This window comes from Melanerpes formicivorus, unplaced genomic scaffold, assembly GCF_026170545.1.
Source record: "Melanerpes formicivorus ecotype bairdi unplaced genomic scaffold, bMelFor1.0.p_v2 SCAF_16, whole genome shotgun sequence".
Taxonomy (NCBI): domain Eukaryota; kingdom Metazoa; phylum Chordata; class Aves; order Piciformes; family Picidae; genus Melanerpes; species Melanerpes formicivorus.
In genome coordinates, this window is record NW_027142368.1 from 3,330,493 (window position 1) to 3,353,294 (window position 22,802).

General features: G+C 45.6%; 2 protein-coding genes across 3 annotated transcripts in view; one reads left to right on the forward strand and one right to left on the reverse strand.

The window, feature by feature from the left end:
• Window positions 1-9,498, forward strand: part of GAS2 (growth arrest specific 2) — an 88,093-nt gene extending 78,595 nt beyond the window's left edge. For both annotated transcript variants that reach the window (XM_068148582.1, XM_068148583.1), the window contains exon 8: window positions 8,138-9,498. In XM_068148582.1, coding sequence (XP_068004683.1) covers window positions 8,138-8,356 — 219 coding nt within the window. In that variant the 3' untranslated portion in view covers window positions 8,357-9,498. The remainder of the gene's footprint in view (window positions 1-8,137) is intronic.
• A 5,687-nt stretch (window positions 9,499-15,185) lies between these two features.
• On the reverse strand, window positions 15,186-20,983 carry SVIP (small VCP interacting protein). Its single transcript, XM_068147813.1, has 4 exons — window positions 20,827-20,983; window positions 19,758-19,808; window positions 17,430-17,543; window positions 15,186-16,653 (listed from the first exon to the last, which is right to left on the reverse strand). Exons 1-4 carry the CDS (start codon window positions 20,887-20,889, stop codon window positions 16,639-16,641), a joined length of 243 nt encoding a protein of 80 aa, XP_068003914.1. The 5' UTR covers window positions 20,890-20,983; the 3' UTR covers window positions 15,186-16,638.
• Between the last annotated feature and the right edge of the window lie 1,819 nt (window positions 20,984-22,802).

Genomic DNA, 22,802 nt, shown 5'->3' on the forward strand with positions numbered 1-22,802 from the left:
TTATTTTCCACCTTTAATATTTACTGTAAAACCAGGAATGGTTGAATTTGATTTGTTTCAGGAATATTGACTTGAACCAAGGAAGCTTATAAAACATTTCCAAAGTATCATTCCATCCCATTCTTTCTTTATACAACATAGTGTAAGAAATCATTTCAGTAAACTGATTGGATACCTGTTAATGTGCTTGATACAGCTCAAGACAATAAAGTAAACTTCTTTGTCATTCAGAAAGTGTCTTAATTACAAAATCCAACTGCAGCACTGCTGGAAATATTGTGGCAAGCAATTAGCCTGCACTTTTAATCGAAGCATGGCTTAGTTTGGAAGGGACCTCAGAGATCATCTACTCCAGCCCCCCTGCCATGGGCAAGGATGCCTCTCAACTAGACTTGGCTGCTCAAAGCCTTGTCCAACCTGGCTGTGAACACCTCCAGGGAGGAGGCATCCACAACCTCCCTGAGCAACCTGTTCCAGAATCTCACCACCCTCATACTGAAGAACTTCTTCCTCAGATCCAGTCTAAACCTCCTCTTCCTCAACTTAAAGCCATTCCCCTTTATTCTCTTGCTAGACACCCTTATGAAAAGTTCCTCTGCAGCCTTCCTGTAGGATCCCTTCAGGTATTGGAAGGTAGCTCTAAGGCCTCCCTGGTGTCTTCTTTTCTCTAACATCTTTTTTCTTTTTCTTTTTTTTCCCCCCCTCTAACATATTTTCTTCTCAAGCAGAGCTTTCTTATAATGCTTTTTTCATCTAAGAGAGTTTCATTTACTGTGATTTACTATGCATAAATCCTTAAAAGTGAGAGGGAGATGTTGATCCAGCGAGCTGTCCATTTTTCATGTCATTATCACATGGTGTCTGTAGAGAGGGGAAATGTAGGCTGCTTTATTGGGGTTTCAGAGTGACACTGCATTTAGAAGCTCAGTGGGGGTCCCTAAATGAACCCATACAGAATGACTGAGTGATACAAATTGCATCGTGTTGAACTTTGAAAACTAGCAGACATAATCCAAAACAGTTTTGTATAATCCTGTACCAGGAGGGGGGACCAGGCAACATGTGACTTAAGGAGGGATGACAAAGTGGGGAGAGATTTCCTTAAATTCTCTTTTTCCCCCCCTTCCTACAGCTGGGTCATAAGATAATGCAGGTTGGAAGGGACTAATGCACTGTTTCCTGCCAAAATACACATTAATATAGTGCAAGTAGATTGCTTCAGTTTGGATGAATAATTAATATCTGACTTGGCTACATCATTTGCACTTTTCCAGTTTTGTAGAGTTGAGGTTTAATTTGAATTCCTTAGATGTCCATTTAGGCACACAAGTGAGGTCTTTAAAGTCTGAAACAGGCTTTACATTTGATCTGACTCAACCTTTTCTCCAAAAAGACAACACACAAGTTCAGTGGCAAAAGGAGAATGAAAGCCAAGAAAAAGAAGACTTGGAGAGAAGCTTTCTGACTTTCCAGCTAGAAATTGGTTTCCTTCCATATCCTCTTGAGAATGATCCCCAGAGGTCCCTTTCAACCACTACCATTCTGTGATTCTGTTAATGGCTCCCACCAGCCCTTGTGTCCGTGAGGGTGAACTCTATGTACAGAGCAGCAGTCATGACTCTTACACATTGTATGATGCAGTGGCTGTAAACTTTTTAAAGTGGGAATGTTATCTGTATCTTACCTGACTGGTATTGGAATCTGATGGTTCTCCACGATTCTGCTTTCAATTTTACAATGAAATCCAGAGATGAAGCTGCATAATGTCTGCTAACCAGGCAATTACCTGTCTTGCAGCAATTCATCAGGAGACTATTACACATTCCTGGTGGTGTTTTCAGGTCATTCACTTATCAGGAAAGTAGAAAATCTGCACATTAGCAAGTTACCTGCAGATTTCTGAAAATGCACTGCCCCTTTTGAATGCATTTGGAAGACTTGGTGCAAGCAGCTGCTACCACCTACTGCTGCATTTACTGCATGGGCATGTGCTGGAAACAAGTAAACTGTCGACATAGTGACAAGGACCGTTATGGAAATAGGAGGCTGCTAAACATCGTGATGAATTGCCACTAATCCATGATCCACAGGGCAGCACTGCAGCTCTTTCCCTCTTCTGCAAGGCACATGCTCGTGTCAGTTCTCCTTAAACCCTCCCTGGAACAAACAGAAACCTTACCTTCAGTCTCCTGCTGTGTTGCCCCATTAGAAGCCAGCCACTTGCAGCACATAGAATAGGATACAAGTACCAGGTTGGAAAAGACCTTCAAGATCATCAAGTCCAACCCAACACCATCTACTCAAATAAACCATGGCACCAAATGACTCCATCCAGTCTCTTAAACACCTCCAGTGATGGTGACTCCACCACCTCCCCAGGCAGCACATTCCAATGGCCAATCTCTGTTTCTGTGAAGAACTTCTTCCTAACATCCAGCCTAAACCTCCCCTGGCACAGCTTGGGACTGTGTCCTCTTGTTCTGGTGCTGGTTGCCTGGGAGAAGAGACCAGCCCCCACCTGGCTACAACCTCCCTTCAGGTAGTTGTAGACAGCAATAGTCTCCTCTGAGCCACCTCTTCTGCAAGCTAAGCAACTGCATCTCCCTCAGCCTCTCCTCATAGGGCTGTGCTCCAAATCTCTCACCAGCTTTGTTGCCCTTCTCTGGACATGTTCCAGCAAGTCAACATCTTTCCTAAACTGAGTGGCCCAGAACTGGACACAGGACTCAAGGTGTGGCCTAACCAGTGTTTAATATGGGGCAGAATGACCTCCCTGCTCCTGCTGGCCACACTGTTCCTGATCCAGGCCAGGATGTCATTGGCCTTCTTGGCCGCCTGGGCACACTGCTGGCTCATGTTCAGCCTACCATCAAGCAGTACCCCATGTTGTGTATCTCTTGTTTCTTGCATTTTTTTTTTTAATCAAACTAATTTTCAGAACAATTGTGAGGCCCTTGTCAGACCAATGTGAGGCCCCTTCAGGTGTCTCCAGTGTCCTGTTCTTGGCTGGCCCCAAGTCATCACCTGTTTGAGTGGACTGTTAACACTACCTGTTAACATGAACTTTTATGTGTTCTGGTGACTGTCAGGGATGTTGAACAACTATCATCAGAGGTACTGTGAAGGCATGCAACTAGACAGGCTTCTCTGTGCATTGCCAGTATTTCACAGAGCCTTTCTCAGGGCTTCAGACTAGGTCCCCCATATGCTAAGACAGGAGAAACAAGGGTTCTACCTACTGATGACAGTGAGTCCAAATCACCATATGCAGTGAAAATTAACTGAAATCTGTTGAATTCTTCTCCTTCCCAATCTCATTAACATCTCACCCGTGGAGTGCAAAACTGCCTTTGCACAGCCACAGGTGTGATGCACAGTGTTATTTTGCCAAACACCTTTGGATATTGTGGTCCATATTCTCTGAGTAGGTATCTTGCATTGTTTCTGAAATTGACCTAGATTCACACCAACTGACCCCAGGCTATGGTTTGCTTTAGGTTTGGCTTCCAGAGACATGCCCAAGTTCTTTTCAAGGCAGTAGAATTCTTTCTGCTGGCTTTTGTCATATCCATTGTGTGCAATTCCTTCTCCTCTCCCTGAAATACTCTTCAAGAAAGTTATAGTGTAATCTGAAGAATAACAACAGTGGGCCAGATTTTCAGTTCCTGTGAAACAGAACGGGGTTTTTGGTTCATGAGCTTTTATGTACATGAGCGTCTTATCTTTACATACAGCCTCATACCTCTTTAATCAACCATAAAGCTCTCTGAACTTACTTCAGAGCTGTTCAGGCTATATTTTACTTTGGTGCCAAAGTCCCACACAGCGACACCTTAGCTCACAGAATTTTTTGTTGCCTGTTTTTCACGTTATCCCTTGACACAGGCTCAGTGCATACCAAAACAATCTGTAACTCTCCCCTCTCTGATGCTATTGTCTGATCATCTGTTTCCTCATATGCTTGCCTCACCCTAGATTCAACTACAGCACAGATTCTAGAGGGAACAGCTTTAGTGACAGCCCTGCTTCAGACACAACTGAAATAATGAGGATTTATGGCAATCATAAACATATGTTGGATTGCATTTTGCAGCAAGGGTTTGCTCTGCTTCAGCAGGGCAGAGAAGGGTGTGAAAATACATGTACACCATAAATTTATTTACATTGGTAACTGACAATGAACTTTTATTATGGCAGAATCCAACTTTTTCTTTCTCAGAGATCTCAGCAATGCAAAAGCACAAAAATCTCAAAAGTCCCATTTTGAGCTGAAGAATGTTGGGGAGGAAATGACTTTTTCAGTTAGAAAGTAGAGCAAATTATTACTTTCCCCCCCCTTCCCCCCCTTCTTGGAGATAAATCCTTTATACTCCTGTGAACCTGGGGCAATTGTGAAGCTGGCAGAATTATGCTGGATGTATGCAGCATCAAAATGTGGCCATAGGAGTAAAATGATGCTTTTGTGGCACAGCACAGCATGGACAATGACTCTGTTTAGGCTGCAGGAAGACTCAGTCTCTATAGAAATCACACATTCAATGAATTTTACCATAGCATAATATGGAGAAAGAGAAAAGAGAGGAAAGACAGAAGATGTACATTGAACCTGAGCAACAGGAAATAACATACCAGCAGTAGGTTTTATTTGTCTGCACAGTAGTCCCTATGGGAAATGGAACCAAATATACTTTTTGCTAACTTTCCATTCCTAACTCTTAATCAAAAGTCCAGATACTAACTGCTCTTGGAACGTGAAACCCCCTGTGACAATGTGTGGAAGCTGAAATTCAGCATGTTAACTCCTTCCCACACGGTGTAGTGGACCAAGGCTGTGCTTAAAATGGTTTAATGTGAAAAGCTTTGGGGACATCTTTTAAAAGCTTTTGTTTTTGAGGATTTAAAGAGGAGAAAGCTGGGCTAATGGAAGGTGTCCCTGCTCATAATAGGGGGATTGGAACTAGGCAATCTTTAAGGTCCCTTTCAGCCCAAACCATTCTATGATTGAAGAGGAGGCTCAGGGGAGACCTTATTGCCCTCTACAACTACCTGAAGGGAGGATGTAGCCAGGTGGGGGTTGGTCTCTTCTCCCAGGCAACCAGCATCAGAACAAGAGGACACAGTCTCAAGCTGTGCCAGGGGAGGTTTAAGCTCCAGGTGAAGAGAAAGTTCTTCCCAGAAAGAGAGATTGGCCATTGGAATGTGCTGCCCAGGGTGGTCCCCATCCCTGGAGGTGTTCAAGAGGGGATTGGATGTGGCACCTGAAGCCATGGTTTAGTTAGTCAGGAGGTGTTGGGTGACAGGTTGGACTTGATGAACTCTGAGGTCTTTTCCAACCTTATTGATTCTATGATTCTAGAGTCTGTAGTCTCAAGGCTGTGTCACAAACTGAACTGCAGCTTTCAGACTTGATGCAAAACCCATTTCTTTCGTAATACATTGTCCAGACTAAAGAGAGGATTAAAATCCCATACAGCTGAAGGCTGATGAAACCTTTGCCAGTTCAAAATGAAGTCTTGAAACCAAAGCACAAAGCCTGAGACGAAAAGGTGTGATTGCCAAAGGTGTGAGTCTGATTCTGCTTTCATACCCTTGTAAATCTAGCAAAAAACCTCACCTGCTATTGCAGAGGCTAATGCTCCTCTAACCCAGAGCAAGAGTGTCAGGACTCTTAGTTAATACCACTAAGAGCGCTGGAGTGTGCTGTCATTGGGATGGATCAGAAGGGACTTTTCTCCTTCAGTGCCTGTAAAGCTGAATTGACTCCCCACAGTTTCATGTAACACCCAAAAGTGCAGAAACAAGAATTCCCTTGCATTGAAACATTTTAAATGAAAACTTTCAAGCCAGATTTCATCTGCAGCTGCTTGTTCAGATGGAGAGTTTGATTCCTCGTGAACTTACTCTGATTTTCAGACTTCAAAAGGCTGTACAGCTTGCCATGCTTCAATCCAGGTGAATCTATCTCCTCATGTAACAGGAGTCAAACAATGTTTGTTCAGGCTGGGGTGGGCAGTTTGTTGGCTGGGTTGGTTTTTGGTGCTTTCTTGAAGAGTTACATCTTTGCCTTTTCATAGTTTCATAGTTTCATTCAGGGTTGGAAGGGACCACAAGGATCATCTAGTTCCAACCCCCCTGCCATGGGCAGGGACACCCCACACTAGATCAGGCTGGCCAGAGCCTCAGCCAGCCTGGGCTTAAACACCCCCAGGGACGGGGCCTCGACCACCTCCCTGGACAACCCATTCCAGGGTCTCACCACTCTCATGGTGAAGAACCTCCTCCTCACATCTAGCCTGAATCTCCCCACCTCCAGCTTCATTCCATTCCCCCTAGTCCTATCACTACCTGAGATCCTGAGAAGTCCTTCCCCAGCCTTCCTGTAGGCCCCCTTCAGATACTGGAAGGCCACAATTAGGTCACCTTGGAGCCTTCTCTTCTGCAGACTGAACAACCCCAACTCCTTCAGTCTGTCCTCATAGGAGAGGTGCTCCAGCCCTCTGATCATCCTTGTGGCCCTTCTCTGGGCATGTTCCAGCACCTCCACATCCCTCTTGTAATAGGGGCTCCAGAACTGGACACAGTACTCCAGGTGGGGTCTCACCAGGGCTGAGTAGAGGGGGAGGATCACCTCCCTCGACCTGCTGGCCACACTTCTCCTGATGCAGCCCAGGATCTGATTGGCTTTGCGGGCTGCAAGTGCACATTGAGAGCTCCTGTTGAGCTTTTTGTCCACCAGCACCCCCAAGTCTCTCTCCTCAGGGCTACTTTCCAGCCAGTCACTGCCCAGCCTGTATTGTGTTTAACAATTTCTCTTTTGTTGTCTATGCTATGTATACTAAGTTGTCTATGCTATGTGTACTAACCTGAATTGTGCTGTCACAAAAGCCTTGTGTGCCGTGTAAGGCTCAGCTGCAAATACTGTCAGGTCTCAAAGGAGTTTTGGTCATGGAGAAGAGCCCATACACACAGTTCAGCCATAAATCCAAATGTCATTACCCAGCCTACATTAAACATCTTCTAGCAGGCTTTTTACAGGGCCATTTTGTGATTTCTGGCACTCAGTGATGTTTTGCATTTCATGAGATGTACCAATCAAAGCATTCTTCAGTGTGTGATTTAAGATGTGGATTCTGTAGTATATGCTGCTTTACGATACCTCACTGGTATTTATTTGACGGTTCTCTGTGGAGACCTGGAGGAGAGAAACTGGTGAAACTGCCAACTGGAGTCACAGGTGCAGGCATGGGAGAAGTTCCATTGGTGCTTGGCAAAAACATTTACTTGAGTTTAGGTGGAAAATGTGTGGATCTGGAGGATATACATCAGAGACAGGTACCTAATTTGGCACTTAGGTATCCCTCTCAACCTGAAACTCCTTTGTAGGCCAAGCTCTAATGTTTCTGCAATAAAGGCAGCAAGCAAAAGCAGTAAGAGCTTGGGGACTTCAATTGTATTTTCTTTCACAACTCAGTGTAAATTCAGACATCTCCAGACAGTTCCAGATGCATTACTTCTGATGTCCCTCACTAGGCTAATGTAATGGCAGCATTAGGCTATTTCAGGTAGAACGTATGTCAGCAATGCTAAATTGTGAAGCTAAACGGCCCTTTGTTTTCTTTAATAACGTGGATATTTTGGGAGATAGAGGAGACTGGTTTGGTTGTTTGCCCTTCACTACTGCTTTTATATAGATCCCTGCCCCATAAAGAAAAGGCAGTTGCCAAGATGTATTAAATGATGCCTTTAGTAATGTCTTTTCACCAAATGAACCTGAAAAAACGTTCTTGTGCCCTAACATCTTTATCTGAAATGCATGAAGAGCAGGAACAATCCGTGCTACAGGGCTGGAAAGAATTGTGGCATTGTTTACATCAAATGTGAAACTCTTCAGTTTTGAATAGAGTCTCACTGTATTGCAAGTTTTTCAGCTTCCTTATTAAATTCACACAGAAGCCACTCTACCATTTCTTTTCCTTTCCTTTTATTATAAAGCAGGCTACTGACTTATGTCTGTGACTTTTAATTAAACATAGCTGCCTTTTCTTTTTTCCCCCCAACAGGAAACAAAAAGTGAATTCCCAGTGAATGGTTCCCTCTCAAGAGCTTTTGGGTTTTCTTCCTGTCTCTGTTACTGCAGATGCTGCACAACAAACACGTGATGGTTCGTGTCGGAGGAGGATGGGAGACTTTTGCAGGCTACTTACTGAAGCACGACCCCTGCCGAATGCTGCAGATCTCCCGAGTGGATGGGAAAACTTCTCCAATCCAGAGCAAGTCTCCAACCCTCAGGGACATGAATCCAGACAATTATCTGGTGGTTTCTGCCCATTACAAAACCAAGAAGGAGATTAAGTGAAATAAGCTTCTCGTGTGCTCGGGACTCTATGTGTACGTAGGTCCAAATTATTTTTCTCAAGTGTAGTAAATTTAGTTTCTGCTTTAAAATGGATTTTTGGAAGACTTAAGACAGACTGGAAATGGCAACCCATTCTGAAGATCTTTTTGAACTGTAGAACTATTTATTTCTAGTACTGTATCTTTCATAGCAAATTACCCTTGCTAGGCTAATTACTGCAATCAGATAAGAAATAGACATATATATTTTTTAGCCAAATTATTACTCTTTAATACCTGAATGTATTCTTAGAGTTGCATAAAGGAGCAGATCCTGTTAATGGAAGAAAATACACACTACAATATATTTGTATGAAAATCTTACTACATTGAAGCCTTGACTGTTAGACTAGGTAAGAAATATATATGCAGGTGGCAAGTGAGTCTGTGTGGAAATTATTTGGTAATGCCTCTTGAAATGAAATGAAATGAAAATGGACTATTTTTATGGGTTGCAAGATTTTCTTAGCCAGTAGAATATAAAGGCTTACTGCATGCCAAGCAACTTCCCAAAGGGATTGCTTTAAAAAACAAAAAAAAAGCCCAAGAAAAAGACCCCCACCCCTTCTACTCTTTAAAGCTGAAGACAATGCTCAGTGCTAGAACTGTATGTAGAGCCTTCCTGTTTTTTTACCAACTGCCCAATATAGAAGCAGGGGGAAGTTGAGAGGTTGCCCCTTCCTCTGCCAGACAATAGCAATATACTAGTGGGATGATGTACTGCAACCCACAGGGGCAACCATAAAAGATGCTCAGCCCTTTGACCCAAGGAGGAGCTTCAAAAGATGCTAATGCTAGTCCCTCCTGAGTCACAAAACACTGTTCCTGAATCTGAGCTTTTCCTTCCCCTTATTTTCAGCTTTGCTGATCATGCCAAATGTGAAATATTCATTACCCTGTCAGTGGAGTGATTCACCTTCTTGTAAATCATTCACACACCTCTAAAATAGCTGAAGGCGTATGGGGGCTTAGTTCATTATTTTGGCTACTTTTCTATGTTTATATTTGATAATTTATGTGCCTTGTAATGTCCTAGAAAAATCATTTTATAGGAACATTTCACTGACTGTATAAATTTGAGCAGAACTCAGTCCTTTCATTAAAAAGGAAATAAAATTTTTTAGAATACTTAGACACTTGGAAAGTCTTCTTTGCTCTTTGTAATCTGTGTTCCCACACTCCACTGCTACCAACTGGCTGCCTGCGATATACCGTACTGCTCACTAACCTAGAAATCAGCTCCAGCGTGATCAGGACAAGCACCCACTTACTACAGACAGAAGAATCACAGAATCACCAAGGTTGGAAGAGACCTCAAAGATCATCAAGTCCAGCCTGTCACCACAGACCTCATAACTAAACCATGGCACCAAGTGCCACGTCCAATACCCTCTTGAACACCTCCAGGCGATGGTGACTCCACCACCTCCCTGGGCAGCACATTCCAATGGCTAACAACTCTCTCTGGGAAGAACTTTCTCCTCACCTCAAGCCTCAACTTCCCCTGGTGCAGCTTGAGACTGTGTCCTCTTGTTCTGGTGCTGGTTGCTTGAGAGAAGAGACCAACCCCTTCCTGGCTACAACCTCCTTTCAGGTAGTTGTAGACAGCAATAAGGTCTCCCCTGAGCCTCCTCTTCTCCAGACTAAACAATCCCAGCTCCCTCAGCCTCTCCTCATAGGGCTGTGCTCCAGGCCTCCTGGGTTTTATTTAAAAGTAGTTTTACTTTGGAGAGAAAAGAAAAAGAAATAAATCCAAAGCATTTCTGATTTTTATTTTTTTTATGTCCCAGCTGGTATTCTTCAGTATTTTTTGCAAGTTTAGTTTTACATCATGTCATAGAATTGTAGAATGGCTTAAGGTTGGAAGGGACCTCAGAGATCATCTACCCCAATCACCCCACCACGGGCACAGGCACATCTCAACTAGACTCAGCTGCTCAAGGCCTCAATCAATATGGCCTTGAACACCCCCCGGGAGGAGGCATCCACAACCTCCCTGGGCAGCCTATTCCAGACTCTCACCACCCTCATACTGAAGAACTTCTTCCTCAGATCCAGTCTAACTCTGCTCTCCCTCAGCTTCAAATCATTTCCCCTTGTCCTGCCGCTAGACACCCTCATGAAAAGTCCCTCCGCAGCCTTCCTATAGGATCCCTTCAGGTATTAGAAGGCAGCTCTAAGGTCACCCCATGGTCTTCTCCAGGCTGAACATCCCCAGTTCCCTTAGCCTATTCTCACAGCAGAGGTGCTCCAGCCCTTGGATCATCTTTATGGCCCTCCTCTGGACTTGCTCTGTGTCCTTCTTACAATGGGGACACCAGAACTTACATCCTTATGATCCATTGCTGTGGCTTTTAACATCAAAGAATCCACTGGCTAGGCCAGGTCAGATTTTCTCTCATGTTTCACACCTGGTTAAAATGAGCACATTGCATCTGAACTGTCCTACCTCACCATCTAGAAATCCCCACTACATACACTCAGCTCATAGTTCCTGGGTGCAGTGCAAGACTCCAAATGTGGTTTTAGAGAGAGAAATTGCAGCCTTTTATTTGTGTTTTGAGACAGTTTCTAGGAAGATTAAACATCTACTGAAGCAGCACATCCTTTGAAAAGCCATAGGAAGACCTAGTTCTCACAGAAGCAGCATCTGTAGCCCTTATGGGAGCAGAGAACAGACCACAAGCAACATCACGTCTTAAAAAGCAACATGGCTATAAATAAATAAAAGAATGATCTCAATGGATGCACTGAGAGATCTGTTTCCAAACAAACAAAGAAGGAAAACAACAACCCAAAACACTTGTGAGGGTGTCAGATGCCTATTTTGACGTAATTATTACTTTGAAAACCACGATTAGCTGTATCTCCGTCACCCAAGAATCAGTTTACATTGCTAGGAAGGCTTTTGTTTAAGCTAATTGAAGGTGTTTGCATGTTAAGAAACCAGAAGCATATAAGAATACCTATTTTTAATCCTTAGTTTTACTTTTAATATTGAACTTCAAAAAATAATCCTGGTAAATGACGTGTCCAGAGAAGGGCAACAAAGCTGGGAGGAGTTTGGAGCACAGCCCTATGAGGAGAGGCTGAGGGAGCTTAGCCTGGAGGAGGCTCAGAGGAGACCTTCTTGCTCTCTACAACTACCTGAAGGGAGGTTGTAGCCTGGAGGGGGTTGGTTTCTTCTCCCAGGAAACCAGCACCAGAACAAGAGGACAGAGTCTCAAGCTGTGCCAGGGGAGGTTTAGGCTGGATATTAGGAAGAAGTTCTTCAGAGAAAGAGTGATTGGCCGTTGAAATGTGCTGCCCAGGGAGGTAGTGGAGTCACTGTCACTGGAGGTGTTTAAGAGACTGGATGAGGCACTTGGTGCAGTGGTTGAGTTGATCAGATGGTGTTGGATGATAGGTTGGACTTGATGATCTCGAAGGTCTTTTCCAACCTGGTTTATTCTATTCTAAATCCAAACCATGATTCAATTTTCAGCATGAACTGCTTTATGTGCTTGGACTGCAGCAACCCAAATAGTCTTTTTTGATTTAATATACTCAGACATCTTCTAAGCCCCTATTTCCTGACTTAAAACTTCAGCTTGGCCAGTTTGAGAATGCAGGACCTGTAAAGGACTTTTTAAAGCGTTGCCACTACCACCTAATCTCTGTAAAAGGCTTGCAGCTGGGATTAGCTGAATTTGAAGCACCTGGTGTGGCCAGCAAAGGAGGAAATTAAAGTAGAAGTATCAATTAAGCATCAAAAAATGGGCATAGGAGGCTAAGAGGCCCTGGAGGAAGGAGCTGGGAGAATATTGCTCAGAAGGTAAGCATTGCTGGTCTGATCAGTGCTATTTGCTGCATGTACTGTGCCCTGTTGCTATGTAGGAGTTGGGAGAGGTCTGTTGGGAGCTGAAGGTTTCATTTGTAAAGCTAAAGCTGCTCTGCAAGCTCGTGTTGGAAGAGGTGTGGCTGTTGCAGTGATGAGAGCAAAACAGGCTTCATGGAGGAAGTATCTGGAGAGAAAAAACTGCTTCTGATGATACTTAAAGTTTCTATGCCAGAGTTGATGGTGTTAAGGTATCTGGTGTAGGTTTCTAGAAGTCTTAACTGAATGGTTAAGTATGAACAGGGAGGATGTGCAGCTCTTCTGTGGTCCCAAGTGAGGAAGGGTCTGCTGAGAGTGTGGAGGGAGGGGGTGATATACTGAGATGTTGCAATAACCTTGATGGATGACTGTGAGGGAGAGTGCCATGGAATGGTTTTAGCTGGCTCTGCTGCTGTGTAACTCAGCTGAATGTGAGTGTCGAGGAGGCTGAAGGTCATAAAAATTGAACTGTTACACAGCATCACAGAATGTTAGGGCCTGGGAAGGACCTCGAAAGAGCATTGAGTCCAATCCCCCTGCCAGAGCAGGATCACTTAGAGTAGGTCACACAGGAACACATCCAGGTGGGTTTCAAAGTCTCTTCTTGAAGTCATTATTGGGTGATAGGAGAAACCCCATGAGACCTCCTGCTGGCTCTGGGTATGTGTCTGTGCTAAAACTGAAGATGGCTGAATGACTCAAGAATACTTTAAAAACTCTTAATATTGTATAATGTCAAATAAACGTCACCAGCCTGGAAGCAGTTCAGAAACAGTTTGGAAAGGGAACTGCAACATCTGGTACTGCTCATTACAGGAGGTACCTTCTGGCATCTTGCTGTTCATACATTACCTGGAGTGTTTTTTTCTTCCAAGCAGGTTTATTTGCATAACTGATGGAGGATAGGGAGGGGTTTCCATGTTTCTATTGTAATGACAATTGCTCTTTCCTTTGTGTTGCCACCTTTTTTCTAACAGCATCATAGTGATGGATGCATAAAGTCTATGGAAACTAGTTCAGGGGCTGCTGATGGGGATGAGGGAAATAGGGATGCATCAAGATATGCGTGGGAAGGTACAGCAAGTTTCTTATCGCTTGGAATGAATTCAGTGTTGAGTCTTAAGTGTGCATTTTAGATCAGGGAGATGAGCTGTTTGCTACCCCACGGTGTTACAGAAGCATCTCCTTGAGGTGCTTCCAAGGATTTGGTTCTTTTGGGGCTTAATGTTTTGTTCTGCTTTGTTGGCTGCTGATAGGCAGCACCTGACAGGGCAGGAGGTAGAGTGCTTTCTCTTGGCTTTGTCTCCTGCTGTCTTGGCCTGTGGTATGTCAGGAATCTAAAATAAGGTGAAACAGACACAGGCTATCACGTGAACATTTATGGGGCTGGAGAGGTTTTTCCATCCTCGTCTGGCTGCTGGCACCACTTGTGCCTGATGAGCTGTGGCCCAACAATTTAGTCTGTCGCTGTGCCAAATCCGCAGGCTGAAGTCATGTGTTTTCCTAAGGGCCCATGGTGGTGCTCCCCACACTTGTGGAGATGCAGCTTCTGCATCCTCCCAAACCTCAGGGAGCTCTGTCCCAACCACACTCTCCCTGTCATGATGTGTGTATTTTAACGAGGAGCAGTAGCAGATGGCTTCATTTGCTGTTTCTGCAAGAGAGACCATGCTGGGGCAGTCACTGCAAGTCAACCCTTGCATTTCTTCTTTTGAGCACTGGGCTCTGCCTGCTGGGTTTTTCACGTGGTCTACAAGGGAATGCTTTCAGAAGGTGAAGAAGAGGTACAGTTGTTCTGCTGCAAAGCAAACAAGATGTCAGCTGTTGAGATATTCCACATGAAGGGGTATGTTTTAACAGCCTCTGGGGGGAGGCAAATATCTAGAACTGGGGAAACAAGGGCAAAGTTCCTATTGGAGTTCATGTTTCCTTGGTGTAGCTCTAAGTGGTAAGAGGGGAGGTGCTGATTTCTACAGAGAGCAGCTTGAATCTACATAGCTCTGAGCATTAGTGTTTCCACTTCAGGTAGTTCTCAGTTGTGTACTACCCAACTGCAGCATTTTCTGCTTCCATTCTCAACTGAAATTTGTGTTCTCAAAAACTTAAACCCACCTCTGGTTGGTTTTATTTACCCAGATTGAGCCCAGGCTGGCCATCTGGGCAGTTGGATGGCTATGGTATTGAAACCTCTTTTTAAGAGTAGCTTTATCCATCAGAGGTTTGTAGCATTGACCTACACAGTCCCAAATCCTCTGACGTGTTTTCTAGCTGTAGGAATAAATTTGACTTTCAAAACAAGGACTAGTGGGAAGCACAGATGCATCTGGCTTTCCCTTAAAGAATGTAGAGAGGAGTTTTCTTCCATGGTCATGCTGCACTGCAGCAATCATCCCTTAAATACAAGGTCCACTTATCTGAGGAGTTTCAGACCTTTACTCCCACTTTCCTGAAATGCTGCCAGGCTGCCAGCCAGAAGCAAGCCAGCTGTTATAGCAGGGCAGGTGCTCAGCCAGGGTGGCTATCTGTTACTGGGATGCACAGCACCTCTACTGGTCTCAGCACATAGAGCAGAACTGAGCTTAGGCTGCCTAGAGAGGATAAGCAGCATGGCTGCTTCCCACTGGAAACTCCTCTGATCTTGACAGTGCTGGACCATCAGTGGGTGACCCAGGAACTCTGATTTGCTTCATTAGGGTATTTCAGTGACTTTTAATGGAAGCCTTCATGAGGTTAATCCAGGCACACACTTCTGGTGGGTCAGGGTAGTCATACAGCAGGGCTTTGGATGAAAGGAGACTGTTTGTTTCTTCCCCTAATGGTTTAGGGGGAGCAGTAAGACAGAAAGAATGTATCAAGTTTGAAACATCCCGAGTGACCAAGCAAATGTTAAGTGCTGCCTAAGCAGCTTTGTAGGACACCCACCTTGACTGATGCTAGATTGACAGTCACATTTCAAACTAATGTTTAGTATATTTTATTATAATTTAATGCATCTGCATTAGACTTAAAAAAATCACTATGCCCAGTTAATACAGTGAAGAGAGCAACCAGCAATCAAAGGAAGCAGAAGGTATTCATCTGCCAAGGACACAGCTTCCTAGACCAAAGGCCGTTACGTTAACTTTGAAAAGTCTTCCTTCTCAACTCAGTTCGGAAGGCTAAGCCAGGAAACTCATTGTGTCAGGTCTGCAATCCTAAATCAGCATGAGACATTACTGGGAGAGGTAAAAGAAGAAATATTTAGTTCAAGGCAGGGGGATAAAAGCCTCTGTAGCCTAAACTAGGTCAGAAATGGGGCCAGTAAGATACTAAGGCCAAGCGTAATGGTCTCTGGGGAAAAACAGAGCTGGGATCTTAGTGTTGATCATGCTGTAACAAGCTTCCCTCTACCAAAGCAGAGGCTCGAGGCAACTAGCTTGCTACTAGTTAACACCACAGTTTAGGTAGCCCTAAATAATCAAAGGCAGCTTCACATTTGGGAAAGGGATTACAGACATTGCTGAACAGAGAACAAAAGCGACAGAGCTTTGGCCATTTAGCAAACCTTGCTGTGCTGCAACACACCCACCTCCCTCCACAGCACGGAATCTTCAGGCAGTAAAACCATCCAAGAGGTGATGTAAGAAGTCTTTTGCAGCCCGTTTTTACCAGAATCCTGAGAAGTGCAGCACTGCCCTCTTGTGGTAACACAGGCCAACAACTAACAGCATTCTTTCCACGTTGAACTTCCAGTAAATAAATACTTACAGACGCCAAAGAAATCCGTATCAGAAAACGAGAACAAATCTGACTCCTAATAAAACAGCATTCTTGCTAGAAGTATGACAGGGTTTACAAAGGTTTCTAGTTTTTAAGTAGTGTCACAAAATGCTTCCATTTGTAAGGACCTGCTATGACTCTGATGTCTTGTTTGTAAAAGGCACTAAGTCCCTAAGCAGTTCAAAGGTCACTAGGGAGCTGAAGAGAGATGCTGTCACCCACATAGTCAAATATATATATATATACTTATGAACAACTTTCTACATGAGGGCTTAGAGAAACTTTTAGACCAGTCATACCCAAACAGACATCAACTGACCAGATAGCACACACATCCTGACTGACTACAGCTAAGGAGGTCACTTCCAAGGGAGAAAACCACCTTGCTCCCTTGACAGGGAAGTAGTAAAACATGCACATAAACAAACAAATTGGCCCAAACTGAATTGTTCAGAGTTAGATCTTAAGTTTCTTGGTGTGTACGTCCACATCTCCCACAATGGCAAAGTACTGCTGAGTGTTCAGATGCAAACAGCAAAAGCCACATAATGAGTAAGTGCCACTTGGCTGCAGACACTGGCAAGTCACTGGCAGTAAACATCAATCTTCTCTTCTGAATTCTTCTTTCTTTATCCAACCTGCCACTGAAGACAAGAACAACAAAACACATCACAGGGTTATATAAAGATAGGGGAGAAAGGGGAAAAAAGTCCAAACAAAAAGAAAACCTCCCTCCTTGAACACCACAAGGTTGTCTAAAGACAATGAATTCCCCATTCTAACACCTTTTATAGCCAAGAAGTGAGGGACAAGCAGCCCACCAGGGGTTAAGTTATACCAGCTCCTGCCCCCTGAGTCATCTGCAGCAATTAAAGGTAAGAGATGAAGGCAGTGCAAAGGTGCACCTATTGCCTTAGAGAGAGTTTAACTCTTAAGTCTCTGCCTGACCTTCTTAGACAAAGTTTACATTAGGAAAGTAGTAGTAGCAGCAGTAAAGTTCATCAGTATCTATGCCAGCACTGTATGGCTCTTTTGTAGAGCCAGAGATGAAATCCAAAGCCATTAGCCTGCCTAGTTTGAGCATTTTCTATGAATTCTGAGGGAAGAGAGGCAATCTCAACCCGTTCTGAAAAAGGACACCAAGTACAGGTTGACCCAGGGAGGTCTCTAATGTTCAGAGTGCTATAAAACTGATGCGTCATAGGTGAAGGCCAAAAAAAAGGTCCCAGTTCTGTACCATTCTTGCTGTCTTTGCATCCCAGAAATGAGAACACTGTGTAATAAGGCCAGTGCTTCCATCTCCTTTTTGTTTTCCTTCCCCTTGGTTTTTCCCCGTTACTCAGCCTTGCAGATGACAACAAAACAGGGTTTTCTTAGTGAATAGATGGACAGTTGCATGATGTTTCCTTTTTAAACTTACTCTCAGTCCTCCTTCTCCTCCAGGACCTGAAGCTGCCATTCTTTTCTCTATTTCTTCCTGTTTCTTCTTCTTTTGCTCTACAGAGTAGGCGTTCTTAATGCCTCGAGAGGAAGCCTGGGAGAAAACACACTGGTGTAAGACAAGCTAGGGTTTCTTGGGGTGGAAACCAAACTGCCAGTCCTGGCAGCACTGTTTTGTGAACTCTAGTTTGTGTGAAAAGACTGAAACATGGAGTAATGCCACTGTAACATCAATGCAGAGCTGTCAGGGTAACTCTTCACTGTGAGGGTGGTGAGACTCTGGCACAGGTTGTGCAGGGAAGCTGAAGATGCCTCCTCCCTGGAAGTGTTCAAGGACAGGGTGGAAGGGGTTTTGAGTAACCTGGTGTAGTGGAAGGTGCCAGGAGGTTGGAACTAGATGATCTTTAAGGTCCCTTCCAAACCACACCATTCTATGATTGTTCCTACTGTCAGCTCTTGGTCCCACAGCTACGTGACAGTGCTTTTGTTTCACATTATTTACATACAGGTGAATATTTAATGTAATTATGTGTACCTGCTTTGCATCCTAAGACGCAGAACCAGAACCTCCCTTCCCAGAATTCCCATGTTTTTTCAGCTTGCATTATTTTTTCCTAGTGTCAGGGCCTACCCTTGCCTTTACAAGCAGAATTAACTGGGAAGAGATGATTTAGGCAGACAGACCATCCAAGAACCTTAGGTGATTCATCTTCTGTTCACTTCTTCCACCACTTTTTATTAGAAGGCTCCAGATGATGAAAATTATAATGACAGCTTCTATTTTTAACACTCAATAAACAGATAAGGTCACGAGCTCTGTACAGCTACTACAGAAATCAATGGGAACTTTCCATGCAGGCGAGAAAGCAAAGGTTGTGTTAGTGCTAGCCCAGGCTGTGAACCACTCGGCTTCTAAACCATGATCTGTGAGAAATGATCTCTGTGATGGTCTACCTTCAGGCTTCTAAGTGCTAATCTTACCAATAAGGACTAACTTACTTCAACTCTCTGCTGCCTAGTATTAGGCAACCAGCCTTCGAAGGGAGTTAGGTACCCCAGACTCTGTGGAGCGCCCCAAAACAACCCTTCACAGGACTTCAGGCTGAATAACAAACAGCAGGCAGAAGAAAACACTAAGCAGAGCAGGACATCTGATCTGAGGGGAAACTGAATTGGACTGTTTGCAAGACATCTCCTATTAGTCCACATTCAGAAGTTCAAATACCCTCAAAGACAGTCCTGAAAAACCCTTGTGGATGTTTTATTCCCTTTATAAATAAACCAACCACCAAACCAAACAAAAGGCAAGACAGTGATAGCTCCAATCTTCTTTAGCAACTTAATGGTTACCACAAAACTTCATCCCTAACCCAATTTGCTTCATTCCTCCTTTCTCCCAGGAAAGATCTTAGCCATTTAAAATCTCAATGGAGGTGTTCCCCTCCACACACTGCTCAAAAGCATACTTCCTACAGTTACACCTCAATGCTGTTCAACTTCATACTACACGTGGATTGCTTTTAATATGGAGCCTGACACAAAGTCAAGAGGTTTTAAGGACTCTGAAGCATCACTCAACTGTTGCTCCAATTCTTCACCAAACTCTTACACCCAGGTCAACATGGTCCTCATCAATACTAGCCAATTTTTAATTCAAGCCTTCTTGAGAGGTATGGAAAGGCAGAAACAGATTTGCTAGCTTTGCACTCTGCTGGAGTGTTTCCATCCTACCCTTCTACCTTTAAGGATACTGAAGCAGTTAAAGCTTAGCAAGCTTAAAGGTAGAATAAACTAATACTTCTGTTGGAATTGGAGCTGAGAAACATTCTCAGGTGTTGCTATCTTGATAAACTGAACTTGCAAGTCCCCATTAACTTGCATTTGTAACAGAAGAGTGCAGTACCGCTTCAACTTGCCACCATGACCATTGTGTGCCAACTCTGCTTTGAAATAATTCCTCCCTCTGTTGTTTGCAAGTCTTATAATGAAAACAAAACAATGCTGAACTTGTTCTTCCAGTTCTTAAGTTGCCCCTTCTTTTTTTTTTTAAGCTGCTGCAAAACTTCTCCCATCCAAACAATCTCAGTGATCTTGCAGTGGTCTTTGAGTGCCTACTGAGCTGGAATGTTCCAACTGTAAATATATGTAAAAAGTGGTATAAAAGAACAATAGATGGAAACAAGTCACTGTAATTCCCACAATCCAGGCAGGCACTCCATCCAGTGTTCCCAGAGAAACCCTTGCTGTTTTCCCCATAAACCATTTACTTAACTATACTTGGAATAAATAGAACATTATCAGACATTACCTCCATCTGCCTCTTTTCAGCAGCTTCTGCTAGCTGTCTTCTTTTTATCTCCTAAATAAAACACGAAAGACAGGCAAATTTTATTCCAATACAGGCTGCACGTACTTTTAGGAGTCTTAATTTCTCAGTATGACTCAAATCTGTAATGCAAACTACCACAAAAATGCCAGGCTAATCAGCATCCTTTCCCCCTGCTCTGCCAGTCTTCAAGAACAAAGTTTTTTTAGTGACTAATATGCTATGAGAGTAGCTGCTGAGACTTCCACTCAAACCCCACCACAAATGTGTAATCAGCCCTTTCTGTCACACCTTCATCCCCCAAAAACTCACACTGGAATTAGAAGGCTTCCAGTGTGTGAAATGTGCTTTGGGATTTGGAACGGGGGGAAGCCCACTCTTCCAGGCTGAAAGGGCTCCTTCTTCCCAACGAAACTCTGAGGTGAGGGATACGCAGGCATGGAGAAGGGTTCCTATCCCTTCAGGAGAAACGCTACCCTAGGGAGGTTACTCAGGAGTGAGCATCGCTGTGCACTGGAGAGAAAGCGGCGGGTTTTCCCGTCTCGGGTCACAATGAAAGTCCTCTTGCCCTTGACAGCACGGAGCTCCTGGCCGTGAGATCCGTGGCCTCCACCCAAGTACCCACGCGTGAGAGGTGGGGCGGCCGCGGGGTGCCAGGCCCCGGGGTGCGGGGTGCCAGGCCCCGGGGTGCGGGGTGCCTGGGGCGCTCTCCGCTCCCGCGCCCAGGCCGCCAGGGGCCGGGTCTCCTCCGCACCGCCGCTGTTGTCAGCGCACCCGTCCTGGGGCGCCGCGGCAGCCGGGAGGCCTCTCGCCGCGGGCTGCCACGGGGCCCCGGCAGCCGCGCAGGTAGGCCCCGGCCCCGCGGCCCGGCCTCCGTTCTGCGGAAGGCGGCCCCGTTCCCCAGCCTACCCCGCCCCGGCGGGGAGGGGTCCCGGCGCTCGTCCCCCCGGCCCGAGGCTGCTGCGCGTCACTGCCCGCTGCTTACAAACAACCGAGCGGAAGGAAGGAGGCAGGGAAACCGGCCCGGGGACTGTCGCGGCTCCGCACTCACCGGGTCGGGCGTCTCCACCACGTCCTTGACGGCGCCCCCCATGCAAGGCAGGCACAGCCCCATGGTGGGACCCACCGCCGGCAACGGCCCCCGACCGGCGGCGAGGAGGAGGCGGCGGTCCCGGTCCCGGCCCCGGCCCCGCCCGCGGCCTCCGCCCGGCGGCGCGCGGCAGGGCCCGCCCCGTCATGGGGCTGGCGGCAGCGGCCCGGCGCGCGGGCGGGGGCGGGCATGGCCGGTTCGCGCCCGCCGAGGCGCTGCGGGCCCGCGGGGGAGGCGGCTGTGGCGGGTCCGCGGTGGCTCTGCCCTCCACCCCCGGGAGTTAAACTACGTGACATTCACAACGCGAGGGACAACAGTTAATTAATTTCCAGCTCGGCCGGCGGCGCTGCCGCGGGCAGGCAGAGCCTGCTGGAAGCGCTTCCTCGGCCGCCAGCGTTGCCCTTCCCAGGCTGCTGCTGCCGCCCGCTGGTGCTCGGCTGCCGGCGGGCCCAGGGCGGGCTCGGCTGCAGATGGCAGGGGAGCCTCGTTCGGCCCTTTTATTCTCTTGGAAACGGTTGTTTGTGGATTACTGCCAGGAACTGCTGTGCAGCGATTGCTGCTTGCTGGCCTTCCCTGGAAAACAGTACGCAGAGGAACCCGAAAGCCTTTTGCTCTTTTCTGGCTCTCCCACCAGTTCTCTTAAAATGTTGCTGCCTTCTCTTCTAGTTATTTATAGCACACTCCATCATTACCCTGTTCCAAAGCATTTCTTGATTTTGAGTGTTGGTGAATACATCCATTGCCAAGGGTTATATAAAGAGTATAGTATAGAATGGACTCAGAGTCATTAAGGCTGGAAAGACCTCTAAGATACTGAGTACAACCACCACGCTCACCGAACCATGTCCTGAAGTGCCATTTCTACCCACTGCTTGAACCCCTCCAGGGATGGTGACTCCACCGCTTCCCTGGGCAGCCTGTTCCAGTGCCTGATTATTTCTGTATTCTCCATAGACAAAGTAACACATACACACACACACACCCCCCGTCTCTCCTGCCACTGATTTTGAACAAGTTGTATGTTTTTGTAACAATGTTCTTGTCCTGCAATTTACTCCATGATCTTGTGATATCATATGTTAATGCAAAATGCTACTGTAATAGAATAGAATAAACCAGGTTGGAAGAGACCTTCGAGATTGTTGCATCCAACCTATCATCCAACACTGCCTAATCAACTAACCCATGTAACCAAGCACCCTGTCAAGTCTCCTCCTGAACACCTCCAGTGATGGCGATTCCACCACATCCCCAGGCAGTCCATTCCAATGGGCAATCACTCTCTCTGTGTAAAACTTCCTTCTGACCTCCAGCCTGAACCTCCCCTGGTGCAGCCTGAGACTGTGTCCTCTTGTTCTGGTGCTGGCTGCCTGGGAGAAGAGACCAACCTCTGCCTGTTTACAACCCCCCTTCAGGTAGTTGTAGAGAGCAAAAAGGTCACCCCTGAGTCTCCTCCTCTCCAGGCTAAGCAGCTCCAGGTCCCTCAGCCTCTCCTCGTAGGGCTTGTGTTCCAAACCCCCCACCAACTTCGTTGCCCTTCTCTGGACTCGTTCCAGCGAGTCAACGTCCTTCCTATAATAAGCTACTGGTGAGGGTTGTCATGTGGCTAAACTAACTGCTTTATACAAGTCAAGACATCAGAGAATCACATAACAGCTGGGTTTGGAAGGGACCTCTGGACATCATCTATTCCAACCTCCCTGGTGCACCAGGTTTGGCTAGGGGAGGTTATGCAGGATTGTGCCCAGGCAGGTTTATAAAAGATCTGTAATGAAGGAGGCTCTACAACCTTTCTGAGCAACCTGTTCCAGTGCTCTGTCTCTCCCAAAGAAGTTTTTCCTTACATTCAAATGCAACTTCCTGTGTTCCTGCCTGTGCCTATTGCTCCTTGTCCTATTGCTGGGAACCCCTGAAAAGAGTCTGGCCTCATTCTCTTG

Coding starts and splice junctions, on each gene's coding strand:
- SVIP (XM_068147813.1), bottom strand. CDS start 20,889: ATGGGGCTGTGCCTGCCTTGCATGGGGGGCGCCGTCAAGGACGTGGTG. Junction 19,809..20,826: donor TGGTGGAGACGCCCGACCCG/GTGAGTGCGGAG, acceptor TGTTTTATTTAG/GAGATAAAAAGAAGACAGCT. Junction 17,544..19,757: donor CTGAAAAGAGGCAGATGGAG/GTAATGTCTGAT, acceptor GTTTTCTCCCAG/GCTTCCTCTCGAGGCATTAA.